We start from the raw sequence: 12,684 nt of genomic DNA, 5'->3' as shown, positions 1-12,684 counted from the left end.
AATCTTTCAATAAATCCATTAAGGAATGGTTGAAAAAAGAACAGAAAGGAAAAAGGGGAAAGGAAGGGAAAGGGAGAAAGAGAGGAAAGAAAGAAGAAAGAAAGAAAAGAAAGAAGGAAGGAAAGAAAGAAAGAAAGAGAAAGAAAGAAGGTCTCCGGCGGCCACATCAAATCCCTGATTTAAATCCCATTGAATTTAAATTCCCTGTTATTTAAAAGAGACTGTGCATGCAAGAAATCCCTCAAAAGATGCATCGTTAAAAAAAAAACCAGAGTGTTTCAATGAAGATAACATTTTGATATGTCAAAAGGAGGGGGGACCTTCTACTTTTTTCACCTAACTGTTAACATTAGGAAACCTGGAAACACCGCGATGAAAAACTTAAATCATAAACTCAAAAATGGGGAACATGAGCTGTCTTTAAATGAATCAGCAGTCATTGCTATGGGCAATGTTTGGCTTTTCTCCTAAAAGCTGAATAACTGGACTTGGGTTGACAGCTACCTGAGTGAAGAAGCTTGCCTCGTGTCTCCAAAATGCTTTTTAATGTATTCATTATTAATCTCTAAATTTGCTTTCCGTTGAATGATTCATGGAAAGCACTTAACCCCCGTTCTGTTCCAAATTCTGCAGGATTCATCGCAGCAGACATTAAAGGCACAGGCTCCTGGACTCATCTCTACCTAATCACCGATTACCACGAAAAGGGATCCTTGTACGACTTCCTGCAGTATACCACTCTGGACAACAGAGCTTTGCTGAAACTGGCTTATTCTGCTGCGTGTGGTCTCTGCCACCTGCATACGGAAATCTATGGGACCCAAGGCAAGCCTGCGATTGCTCACAGAGACCTGAAGAGCAAAAACATTTTGATCAAAAGGAACGGGACCTGCTGCATTGCAGATTTGGGCCTCGCTGTCAAATTTAACAGGTAGACGATCGACTCCTCTTTATAGTAATAGCACTTAGAGTTCCATACTGCTTTGCAGTGCTTTTACAGTCCTCTCGAAGCAGTTTTACAGAGTCAGCCTCTTGCCCCCAACAATCTGGGTCCTCATTTTACCCACCTCAGAAGGATGGAAGGCTGAGTCAACCTTGAGCCTGGTGAGATTCGAACTGCCAAATTGCAGGCAGCAGGCAGCAGAACTAGCCTGCAGTACTGCACTCTAACCACTATGGCTTTATAGAGTACAGTGCTTCTCAACCTTAGCAACTTTAAACTATGTGGAATGGAAGTACACACAACTTAAAGTTGCTAAGGTTGAGAGGCACTGATAAAGAAAATTCAGCATTCATATATACAAGGAAGCCTGGAGGTGCATCAACATAGGGATAGTATCAAGTATTGTACACCGCCCCGAGTCCCTTTTTGGGAGAGGGGGCGGTTTAGAAATGTGAATAAATAAATAAAATAAATAAATAAGGTCATATGAAGTGTTATGCTGCACTGGTAAGATCACACTTGGAATATTGCATCCTGGTCTCCACAATACAAAAATACGTTGAGACTCTAGAAAGAGTGCAGAGAAGAGCAACAAAGATGATTAAGGGGGCTCTAGGATAAAACTTACGTTGAATGGTTGCAAGAACTGGGTATGTCTAATCTACAGAAGAGAAGGACCAGGGGTGATTTCATTGCAGTCTTCCAATATTTGAGGGGCTGCCACAGACAGAGAGGGGGGAGGTGTCAACCTATTCTCCGAAGCACCGGAGGGCAGGACAAGAAGTAATGAGTGGAAGATCATTAAAGACAGACCTAGAACTAAGGAGAAATTTCATGACAGAGAGAACAATTAATTGGGAGAATAGTTTGCCTTCAGAAGTTGTAAGTGCTGCATCACTGGAGATTTTTAAGAAGAGGTTGGACAGCTGCTTGCCCAGAATCGTATAGGGCAATGTTGGCGAACCTTTTCAGCACCAAGTGCCGAAATGGGAGCGCTCATGCACACACGGGCCAGAAACCAGAAGAGCAGCCGCCTGGCCACGCAGTCTTCTGGTTTCTGGTGCATATACATGTGTGACACCCATGCGCACGTCAGAAACCAGAAGATCATCTTCCCGATGTGCACATACACGTTGGGCAACTGCTCTTCCAGTTTCCAGCACTCCCACGCGTGTGAAAAGCAGCTGGCTGGCGCACCAGAACCTGGAAAGCAATGGGCAATGGTTCACATGCCCGGAGAGATGGCTCTGCATGCCATTTCTGGCACGCGTACCATAGATTCACCATCACAGGTATAGGCTTACCTATTTAAGCAGGGGGTTGGACTAGAAGACCTCCCAAGTTTCCTTCTAACTCTCTTGTACAGTTAGATCATCTAGATCCGTGATGGCGAACCTATGGTCCACGTGCCACAAGTGGCACACAGAGCTCTCTCTGTGGGCATGCAAACAGCTCAGATCTCTGTGGCGTTTCTTTCATGAGCTTCTGTTTCCTTACAAATGACGAAACAAAAGCTCACAATAAAAAAATATGTCACTTGTGATAGAGCTACCGGTGTTGGGATGCCCCACCTCCCACCAGCCAGCTGGTCTTCAGGTCTCTGCTCCGCATGCGCGCAGCTTGAAGTTTGGGCACTCGATACCTAAAAGGTTCGCCATCACTGATCTAGATCATCATTGCACTGTTACTATTAGATCATCTTGACCAGTGCAATAGAGTCCCCCATCAGGTGACATTAAGTCTCATACTTCTCGAGCCAAGGGTACGAGTCATACCATGGGTTGCTTTCCCACAGATCTAAACAGCATTGTTCCTTCCCATGGATGACTTGAATCAGTCTCAGCATTTAAAGATAATGAAAGGCAATTCAGTGTTTTCTTCGTAAAACGAACATGAAAAGAATAATCGAGACAGGACATGAATGTCAAAAGGTATCTAGACTGACGTTCTGAAAACAAACTATTTAAAAATACCTCTGGCTTCAAATCAAAAGGCATATTTCCATGTTGGCAGTTTCAAATATTTCCATAACAATGGAGAAATCCTTTCAATGCTGCTGAATCTTCAGTAATACTCTTCCATTAATGCTCAAGAAGTAACTGTATTAGCATAATTTCAGTCTTAGAAGCAGGCAGTTGAAAATGTTCTTCATTGGTAAATTAGTTTAATCTTGGTGCGTTTGCATGAAAACATTACCGTCGTAAATGTTCTGTATGGTAATTGCCATAATTGCATCATCATCCGTCCCGTGTCACCTTCTTTCATATCTTTTGCCTTCTTTTAGCGATACAAATGAAGTCGATGTTCCTATAAATACAAGGGTGGGCACTAAGCGATATATGGCCCCTGAAGTTCTGGATGAAACTTTGAATAAGAATCATTTCCAGCCATACATCATGGCCGACATCTACAGCTTCGGCTTGATCATTTGGGAAATGGCTCGGCGATGCATTACAGGAGGTAAAAAAACAACAACAAAATCACCCCCAAAACCTGTGCAAACAGAAACCGCTGTGTTCCTCTTTGCCTGAATCCTTTTGCACTAAACAATAGAGCAACAAAGAGGATTAAGGGCCTGGAGGCTAAAACATGTGAAGGAGACTTGCAGGAATTGCGTATGGCTAGTCTAGTGAAAAGGAGGACCATGGGTGACAGGATAGCAGTGTTCCCATATTTGAGGGTCTGCCAGAAAGAAGAGGGTGCCAGCCTGTTTTCCAAAGCACCTGAAGGCAGGACAAGAAACAATAGATGGAAACTGATCAAGGCGAGAAGCAACCTAGAGCTAAGGAGAAATTTCCTGACAGGTAGAACAATCAATCCGTGATATAGTTTGCTTTTGAGGTGAGGGATGCAGTGGCTCAGTGGCTAAGACCCTGAGCTTGTTGATCAGAAAGGTCAGTGGTTCGAATCCCTAGTGCCGCATAACCGAGTGAGCTCCTGTTACTTGTCCCAGCTTCTGCCAACCTAGCAGTTCGAAAGCATGTAAAAATGCAAGTAGAAAAATAGGGACCATCTTTGGTGGGAAGGTAACTGCGTTCCATGCGCCTTCAGCATTTAGTCATGCCGGCCACATGGCCATGGAGATGTCTTCGGACAGTGCTGACTCTTTGGCTTTGGAATGGAGATGAGCACTGCCCCCTGGAGTCAGGAATGATTAGCACATATGTGCGAGGGGAACCTTTACCTTTACCTATAGTTCGCCTATACTGGAGGCTTTTAATAAGAAACTGAGGACAGCCATTTGTCTGAAATGGTGTAGGGTCTCCCTGCTTGAACAAGGGGGTTAGATTAGAAGACCTCCAAGGTCGCCTTCTGTTACTCTGTTAAATACTAGAAGTGGCATCTGAACAACCTTGGATAATATAGAATGCCTCATTCTTGAGGTCCTTTTCTATAATGCTCTGTTTTAGCTAGTTGTGAGGCAATTTTTTTGTATATTTTGCCACACCCTCTGCACAAGAAATAGGATGAAAATAGAATGGAACGAAGGTGGGCTGTCTAGTGCTATTTTACTGACATTGTTTGGGTCTGATTAGATTTACTCCAGAAATAGAGAAAGCCACAAATGGCTCTTTTTGTTCACAGTATTCTCCAGGCTGGGGAAATTGAGCCGGTGAGAGTTTAACTGCAGCTTGATTAAAAGGCACATTTTCTATGGACTGTAGAGCGCATATCGTATTTTTCAGATTATAAGATGCTCCTGATTATAATACGAATCTAAATTTAGAAGAGGAAAACAACACAAAAAAAAGGTTTTTGGCCTCTGCGCGCCTCATTTTTTGCCCTTGGGGGGGAGGGATTTTTTCAGCCCCATTCCAGCCTTTTTTCCACTCGTTTTTGAGATTTTTTTTTGGCTGTTTTGGGACCATTTTTGGCCCATTTGGAGGGACTTTTGGCATGTTTTTGAGGGTTTTCTTGGCGCATTTTCAAGGCTTTTCTTAGCCCATTTCTGAGGCTTTTTTGGCCCATTTTGGAGGCTTTTTTCAGCTCTTTTTGAGGCTTTTTTCACACACACCCTTTTTAAACAAAACGGATGGTAAAAAGCTTTGGAAATGGGCCAAAAAGGCCTCCAAAACGGGGCCCCCAAAAAGGCCTGAAAAAGAGGCATGCAGAAGCCAAAAAATGGCCGGGGGGAGGGGAAGCTTTGGCAATATTTGGTCTATTAGACGGACAGGTATTTTCACACCCTTTTGGGAGACAAAATAGTGCATCTTTTAGTCCGAAAAATTTGGTAACTTATTCCCATATTTATAGCAGCCATGAATTTCTTGCAGGGATTGTCGAAGAATACCAACTGCCCTATTATGACATGGTCCCGAGTGATCCCTCGTTCGAGGATATGCGAGAGGTGGTTTGCGTGAAGCATCTGCGTCCGGGGGTGTCAAATCGATGGAATAGCGATGAGGTATGCTCCACACTAGGAATTAAATCTCTTGCGATTGCAGATTTTTTTATTTCTCTTGCTTACAAAAAGATTCCATGCCTCCTCTCTGGCTTCGGATTCGGATCTCTTCATCCTCCAGGACTACAAGTTTAGAGCAGGCACAAAAAATGCTTTTCTTTCAAGTTTAGAACAAAGCAAAACAATGCTATCCACCGTGCTGGAGAACTTGGTCACATCGTGTTATTCTGAGAAATCATTTTGTTTAACAATTAATGCAACATCAAAGCGCTTTGAACGTAATAATGTTCAAAGGACACCTTTGAAGTTGGTTACTTTGTTAATATTTTTGCAAATAGATTATCCATGTCAAGCACTGTTTGTCTTAAAATAGTAAGAATAGATATTTAAAACACTTTTATTTCCTAAAATCTGGTTTCTCATTACTAGACTCTTTTAAAAAGATACCTTCTTAAATTAGTTTTTGTGTTCTTTGCCTGTATTATTATTATTGCCTCTATTGTATTTATTTACCCCTTATTCCAAAATAAAGGGTATTTCCATAATTAACTCCAAAGTAAAGGATACTACAGTAGTTTCATCCTCTAATTTATGCTATGTAGTCCTCTGTTACTAGTTTTCTGGCATTCCTTTTTCTCATTCCTTTAGCTGTGTTTCTCTCTCATTAAGCCCAGGAATTTCATTATTATTATGGAATTCCTGGTCAATTCATGTACTTTGGAGTTTTCCCATGCTTGATCTGATTTTATATTTATTTGTGTGTGTCAGAATTTGTTGCAGAAATCAAATCCAGAAAGCACACACAGGTAACTGATTCAGCAGGATTCACTTCTCTTTATATACATAATTACACATGAAGTAATATATACAATACCAAAAGTGGTTCTTCCAACATGGTAGAGAGAAGAGATTGGTTTCAGTTCCATCAGCAGACTAGTTTCAGTTTCAGTTCTTAGAACTTAGCACAGCTAAGCCACGCCCAGGCTCCTTACTGTCTCAGCTCCCATTGGCTGACCTTGTTACTAAGCCCTATTCATTGGCTGACCTTGTTACCATGTCTCTGCCAGTTATGAACGCTCTGACAGTGTGACCAGTTGTAAATTGGGCATAATGGGGCTGGGGTATGTTACACAGTTGGTTAATATTATTTTGGTGTATTTCTTTTCTATGATGTTTTCTTTTCTGTTCTGTTTCCAGTGTTTAAGAGCCATACTGAAGTTAATGTGCGAATGCTGGGCCCACAACCCAGCCTCTAGACTGACCGCCTTAAGGATTAAGAAAACGCTGGGCAAGATGGTGGAATCGCAAGATGTTAAAATTTGACAAAGAAATGTCACAGAAAAGTGAATTTGGGACTCTTAGAGCTGTTCACTCAACCCAAAGCAGATTTGGTGGGATCAGGAAGGGACATTGATTTTCAGCCCACACTTCCTCGCTAATTCTACAGGCTGCTAATAAATATTAAATTTTAATAAGAACATGGGATCCCCGCACACGATACAATACATGCGTGGATGGCCTTGTCTTTTTTTTTCTCTCTCTCTCTAATTTTGAGCTGCATTAAGATTTTCATCCCGGTTTTAGTCATCAGTTTCTTTAGGGCTGAATTGAACATTCAGATTGATCGCGCTTTCTGTGAAAGCCTTAAGTTAAATGAATGCAACAGCAACGAACGAAAGAAAAAAAACCAGAATCAAGCTTTTTGTCTCCTACCTTGATGATGGACTTGATGGAATAGCCTTTGTATCTAGGACACTTTAAGTAATTGGACAGTCCCTGAAGTCTTCTACAAGGTTGTGCCACAACTTTTTCTCCCGTGTTTGGAGTACTTAAGAAGCCATTCAATTTTGTGCAAAGCTACCGTTTCTTATTTTTTCCACGATGCCTTCGAGATGCAAGAGAAGAGTTACTTGTGTTTGCATCCAGGATGACCCGAAATCCAAACAGCCCCTATACATTTGTTGCACAGCTTCCTTTCAGGTTTGATGCAAAGATTGAAATCAGTCAAACCGCAGAATTGCTGTGAATATTTTTTAAGTGCCTGTAATCTTGTACTGTAAACCGTGCCATAGCTGGTTGGTTGGTTGGTTGGTTGTTTTTTTTCTTTGGAGGTTTTTTGTTTTTGGAAAAGGGAAATTATTTATGCAGTACGCAGAGTGCTTTCATTTCCTGCGCTTTGTATGTGTCTAAACATGCCGTGCAGGGATCTGAAAATAATTTTCCAAAGTCGTTAGGTTTCATTAGAAACACACCTGTCGAAGGTAACACTCTGGAATAGTGCGTTGGAATAGATGCACGGATGTTACTACAAACGTTTAATTTTTCCTTTTAGAAGCATTCGGTAGAAAATTTAATGCAGGGTAGTCCATCCTAGGCAACTTTTAAGACTTGTGGATTTCAACTCCCAGAATTCCCCAGCCAGCATGGCTAGCTAGGGAATTCTGGGAATTGAAGTCCAGGGTGCTTAAAGTTGCCAAAGTTGGACACCCTTGCTTTAATGCAACTTGAGTGTGAATTCAAGCAACAATGGCATGTAAGGGATTTTGGGTCAGGCAATACACAGCAGTATTCGTTTAATTTATAACTTGGTGTGCACATTTTATTTAACGCGTCTTTAAGTCACGTGCTCACTCAGCAATGCCTTTAAGTATTAGTGCATATTCCTCCGAACGGATAATAGGTGCATAAGCTACGGATTAATTTATTGGGAAGGCAGCAAACGATGGACAGCATTTTGCCAGCGGTCCTTAGCGGAAGACCCATTCTTCTGTCCATTGCTCAGAAAGTAGTGTAAGGTTCTGAAACTTACCTTATGTCTTGTTTCCCACAAGCAGTTACTTGGGATAAACCAAATTATTAATGTAGACCAGTTGTTTTTTCCACCCTCTGTGCATTCTGTGATTTCTCTCTACCTTCCATACTGCTATGTTCACCAAGGACCGCTCATGTGCCAGGTGCCACATCAGTATGATTCACAACCCAATGATAACAGATTAACAGAGTTGGAAGGGACCTTATAGGTCATATAGTTCAAGCAGGAGATCCTACACCATTTCTGACAAATAGCTGTCCACTCTCTTCTTGAAAGCCTCCAGTGATGAAGCTCTCACAACTTCCGAAGGCCACAATACTCGCAGCCTTGATTCTTTAATTGCAGAAAAGCACAGCTTCTCCTTAATATTCCCCAGGCTTAGTCACTTAGTATATAATTCAACAGGTCTCTTCCAGCGCCTTAGTTTTATTGATATATCTTCCAACCCAGGTTGCCTTTTTTGAAGTGCATATTTATCCCAGGTCACTTGGTGGACCTGAGTGAAACACTGATCAGATGCCTTTTGTTGAACTTATGATTTAAAGCTGGTTGTTCTGAGACATTCTAAGTTGTTCTAAGACAATTCAGAATTTCCTACTTTCGCATGCAAAGGAGATTGGACGCTCGGCGTCTTCACCTCTTGTGAGATAAAACTCTTCTTGGGCACACAATAGGTCTAAACACAGATGGCCAAGCTGGGCTACGCAAAATTGTGTGGTGTGCTTGATCCAACCGCCAGTGGATATTAACGTAAGGGATGGCAGTGTAAGGGAAGGGCTTTGAGAACATTTCAGCTGGCTATGTTGCAAGCAAATAAAGAAACAAGATGTTCATTATAGAGTGAACTGTGCAGAGGTTGTCAAAATTCAATATGGTTTTGCTTTGTGTTTTAAACCAGGGGTCTCCAACCTTGGCAACTTTAAGACTTGTGGACTTCAACTCCCAGAATTTGTGGAATTCTGGGAGTTGAAGTCCACAAGTCTTAAAGTTGCCAAGGTTAGAGACCCCTGGTTTAAACTAATGGCCGCCTTACAACACTGCCCAATCTGCAAAGTTTCGATAGTGGTGCATTGTGCTTTTTCAGTCCAGTTACTAGTAGGGAGTACATACCTCTTCTTAGAAAACGCTTTGTAAATGTCTTCCATTATGTGCTATGCAGATTGATGCCTAGCCAACAGGCGTGTGCCTTTGAGCCGTGTTTTTAAGAAAACCTTCCACCTTAAAAATCTCTTGTGAATGGAAGCCTCAAGATTGATACTTAAATTATGAGGGGGGAAATGTTCCCGATTGTAGGGGAAGAAGATTTCCATATGGTTTACTCCTTGCTGAGGAATGAACGGTGTTAGAAGCAGCAGACAGGTCCGGCTAACTTGTAGCCATTTGGCAGTTAGTAGCCATTCATGTAACACCATGCAAGATTCACCTTTTTTCACTCTTAAAATGTTCCTCCTGTTGTAATCTGCCCAGTGAGCCTTCTGCTCCTTGAAATTGTCTATTAATTTTCATTCCTATGGTACAAGACATTAATTACGGAGTAGGAAATGAAAGATCTATATCTCTATTAGCGTAATGCTGCCAAACATCACCATAATTTCAGAGACGAAACCCCCTTTGCAAAAAGGACGAATCTTATTAAACAATCCAAGAGCCTCACTTGCCATCAAAGGTCAGCCTGTCAATCTGGTGTCAATCAGCCTTCCGTGTTTCAAGAAGAATGTTCTGCTTCAATGAATCCATCAAAGTCCTTTTGCTCATCTCAGTGATAGCAACAGCACTTAGACTTATATACTGCTTTACAGTGCTTTACAGTCTTCTGTAAGCATTTTACAGCATCAGGATATTGCCCCAAACAATCTGGGTCCTCATTTCACCGATATCGGAAGGATGGAAAGCTGAGTCAATCTTGAGCCTGGTGAGATTTGAACTACCAAATTGCAGGCAGGCAGCAGTCAAGCAGAAGTAGCCTGCAGGACAGAACTTTAACCATTGTGCCACCGTGTGTTATTAAGGTATTAAAGGATACCTTTAATTTCTCATAGTTATTTCCTCCATGCTTCTTGCTCTGTCGGTGTCCTTTTTTTAGGGTCATTTGTCAGTTGGTTCAGTTTACAACCCCTAAAGCATGGGGGGCAGAAAAATCCTCTCCAGCTCTCACAAGCACTGGGATTTTTGCGGTCAAAAGAAAGAGAAAGAGCGTGCAAAAATCAACTTGCCATAGTGTCAACCGATCCTAAATGAGAAAGTTGCCAAATTCCGCTGGGTGGTGCATGGGGAAGACGGGTGAAACTGCCTTGGATTTTATCCATTTTATGGTCTAGTGACAGCGGTTAAATATAAGGTGGCCTTTGCCTTATGTTTTGCTAAATTTTCAGTGCTTGTGAGTCTTCTCACAGTCCATTGTGGTGGCAAATGCTGGTTTAGGAGGCAGGGAGATCACCAGAAACAGGCTGTTGCAGACAAATCCATGAGCTGAAAAGGATGTTGACACATTTTGGGGGGGGGGGGGGACCTCCATAATAATATCCCTGTCTTGTCTTGCCTCATTTTTTTAAAAAAAACGGATGGGTTCTTCATTTAAAGGCTTGTCACTGGTGTAATAAATGGAACGAAGAATGCTTTTTGTCCAAACTCAAATCATCTCATTATAGTTTTGCCTAATGACCTTGAATACAGTCTAGAAGTTCACTACTCTTACATGCGCTGGCTTATTCCTGCCTTATATAAAAATGTATTATATTGTATACAGAAAGAATAATGTAGCTGACTTTAGAGACCATGTAAATAAAGAAGAGAGGGTAAAAACAGCAGCTTGATTATATTCCTTTTGTTACAGATGCCAGATGTTGTAGAATGTTTTTAAAATGTACTGGGCAATTTTTTTTTGTATCACATCAGTTTTAAAAGGTGCCTTATGTTTACCATGAATTGCTTTGTTCTGTACACAAGTTTATGTCACTGTATCATTTTTTTTTTTAGTAAATAACCTTATTTTAGTAAACGTTAGTAATATATTTGTTCCTGAGCAGTTTTAATATTGGATGGCTGCCGAATCCCAAATCTATGGTAGCCTCTTTTGCTTTTAAAAAAAGAGCATGGAAAACTAAGTACAAGAAAACGTGTCTGTTCAGAAAAATGGCACAGCTGTTTCAGCTATGTTAAAAATGGTGAAGACGCACGGTGGGGAAAGGATGGATGGATGGAAGGATATTTGGATGCATGGATAGATGTTTGGGTGGGTGGATAGATATTTGGATGGATGCGTGGATGTTGGGTGGGCAGGTGGGTGGATCAATGCATGGATGTTTGGATGAACGGGTGGGTGGGTGGATCATTGGGTGGGTTGGGTGGATATTTGGATGAATGGGTGGGTGGGAGGGTGCATGGATGTTTGGATGGATGTTTGGGTGGGTAGGTGGATGGATCAATGAATGGATATTTGGATGTTTGGGTGGATGCATGGAGAGATATTTGGATGGATGGATGGATGGATGATGGATGGATGGATGATCTTAGTACAGTTGCCGGAGTTAGTATTCCCACAATTCATTTACAAAAAGGTAGAGGCTGCAAGCAGGATTTTACCCTGGCAAATTCATTTAAAGTTCATTCCAATTGGCCATTTTCTTTTCTTTTTTTCCGCCTTCAACCTTGCTATTTATCCCCCCAAAATCCTTTATGTTGGTTCCCAATTGCTTTTGGGATCCTTATAGAATTTGGGATTTCTAAGAGCCTCGTGTGTGATCAACACAAGAATCCATATTTTGCGGGATGAGTTTGCAGGCAATATTGAATCCTTTGACTGAGGCTCAATGTATGAAGAAACTAATCTCTGACGTGCCATTTGAAACGAGATGTCGACATGTTTCGTTCTTGTTTAAAATCCACAGTCCTGATGCCACAACTTAACGTCCTCAAGATGGGTAAGAACATAACAAAGATATCCTGGGAGGTTTCAATTTAATACTATTGCGGTAGCTTGAAAGTTGGAGATCTTATATAATCGACCATAAATACGAAACCTATCAGCGGTGATTGTTGCTATTCTCCAATTTTGTGCCAAGAAGAATTGCAAATCAGACACTAAATTGATGGAGAATATTTATAGTTCAGGGTTGAAATGAGAGGCCCTTGGTGCTCTTTAAGTTTGGTTGTTTTCTTGCAGACATTTCATGACTTCATCAGTGACTGAGGATGTTACCTACGGTAGTTTGGGCCATGAAGTCTGCAAAAAACCCAACAACAACCAACCTCTCGGTCATTAAATCATAAGATTTAAATATGTCCCACTTACTACAAAAATTAAACATGACATGCTTGGCTGGGTATGATTTTTAAAGAAACATTTCAGTCATAGACATAGTCCTTGCTTTCAACGGGACTTAAACAAGAGTACTATTAACTGAGTGTGGCTAATTCAAAATTTTCATTTACTCAATTTCATTGAATTTCTTTGTTTTTACATTGCTTGGTATTTATTGCAGCAGAGGGGAATTGGTAAGAGACAGCAGTTGGATCCCAGTCCTGTAT

General features: G+C 41.4%; 1 protein-coding gene across 1 annotated transcript in view; it reads left to right on the top strand.

Annotated features, from left to right (window-relative positions):
• The window catches only part of BMPR1A (bone morphogenetic protein receptor type 1A), an 86,582-nt gene extending 75,621 nt beyond the window's left edge, over positions 1–10,961 (top strand). Inside the window, exons 9-12 of the mRNA XM_081956520.1 lie at positions 634–931; positions 3,228–3,403; positions 5,218–5,348; positions 6,543–10,961. Of these exons, the coding sequence (XP_081812646.1) occupies positions 634–931; positions 3,228–3,403; positions 5,218–5,348; positions 6,543–6,668 (731 nt within the window). The 3' untranslated portion in view covers positions 6,669–10,961. The remainder of the gene's footprint in view (positions 1–633; positions 932–3,227; positions 3,404–5,217; positions 5,349–6,542) is intronic.
• The last annotated feature ends 1,723 nt before the right edge of the window (positions 10,962–12,684 follow it).

The sequence above is a fragment of the Natrix helvetica genome (genome assembly GCF_964273705.1).
Source record: "Natrix helvetica genome assembly, chromosome: 5".
Taxonomy (NCBI): Eukaryota; Metazoa; Chordata; class Lepidosauria; order Squamata; family Natricidae; genus Natrix; species Natrix helvetica.
Note: the sequence above shows the minus strand (reverse complement) of the source record. Positions and strands in the feature narration are given on the sequence as shown.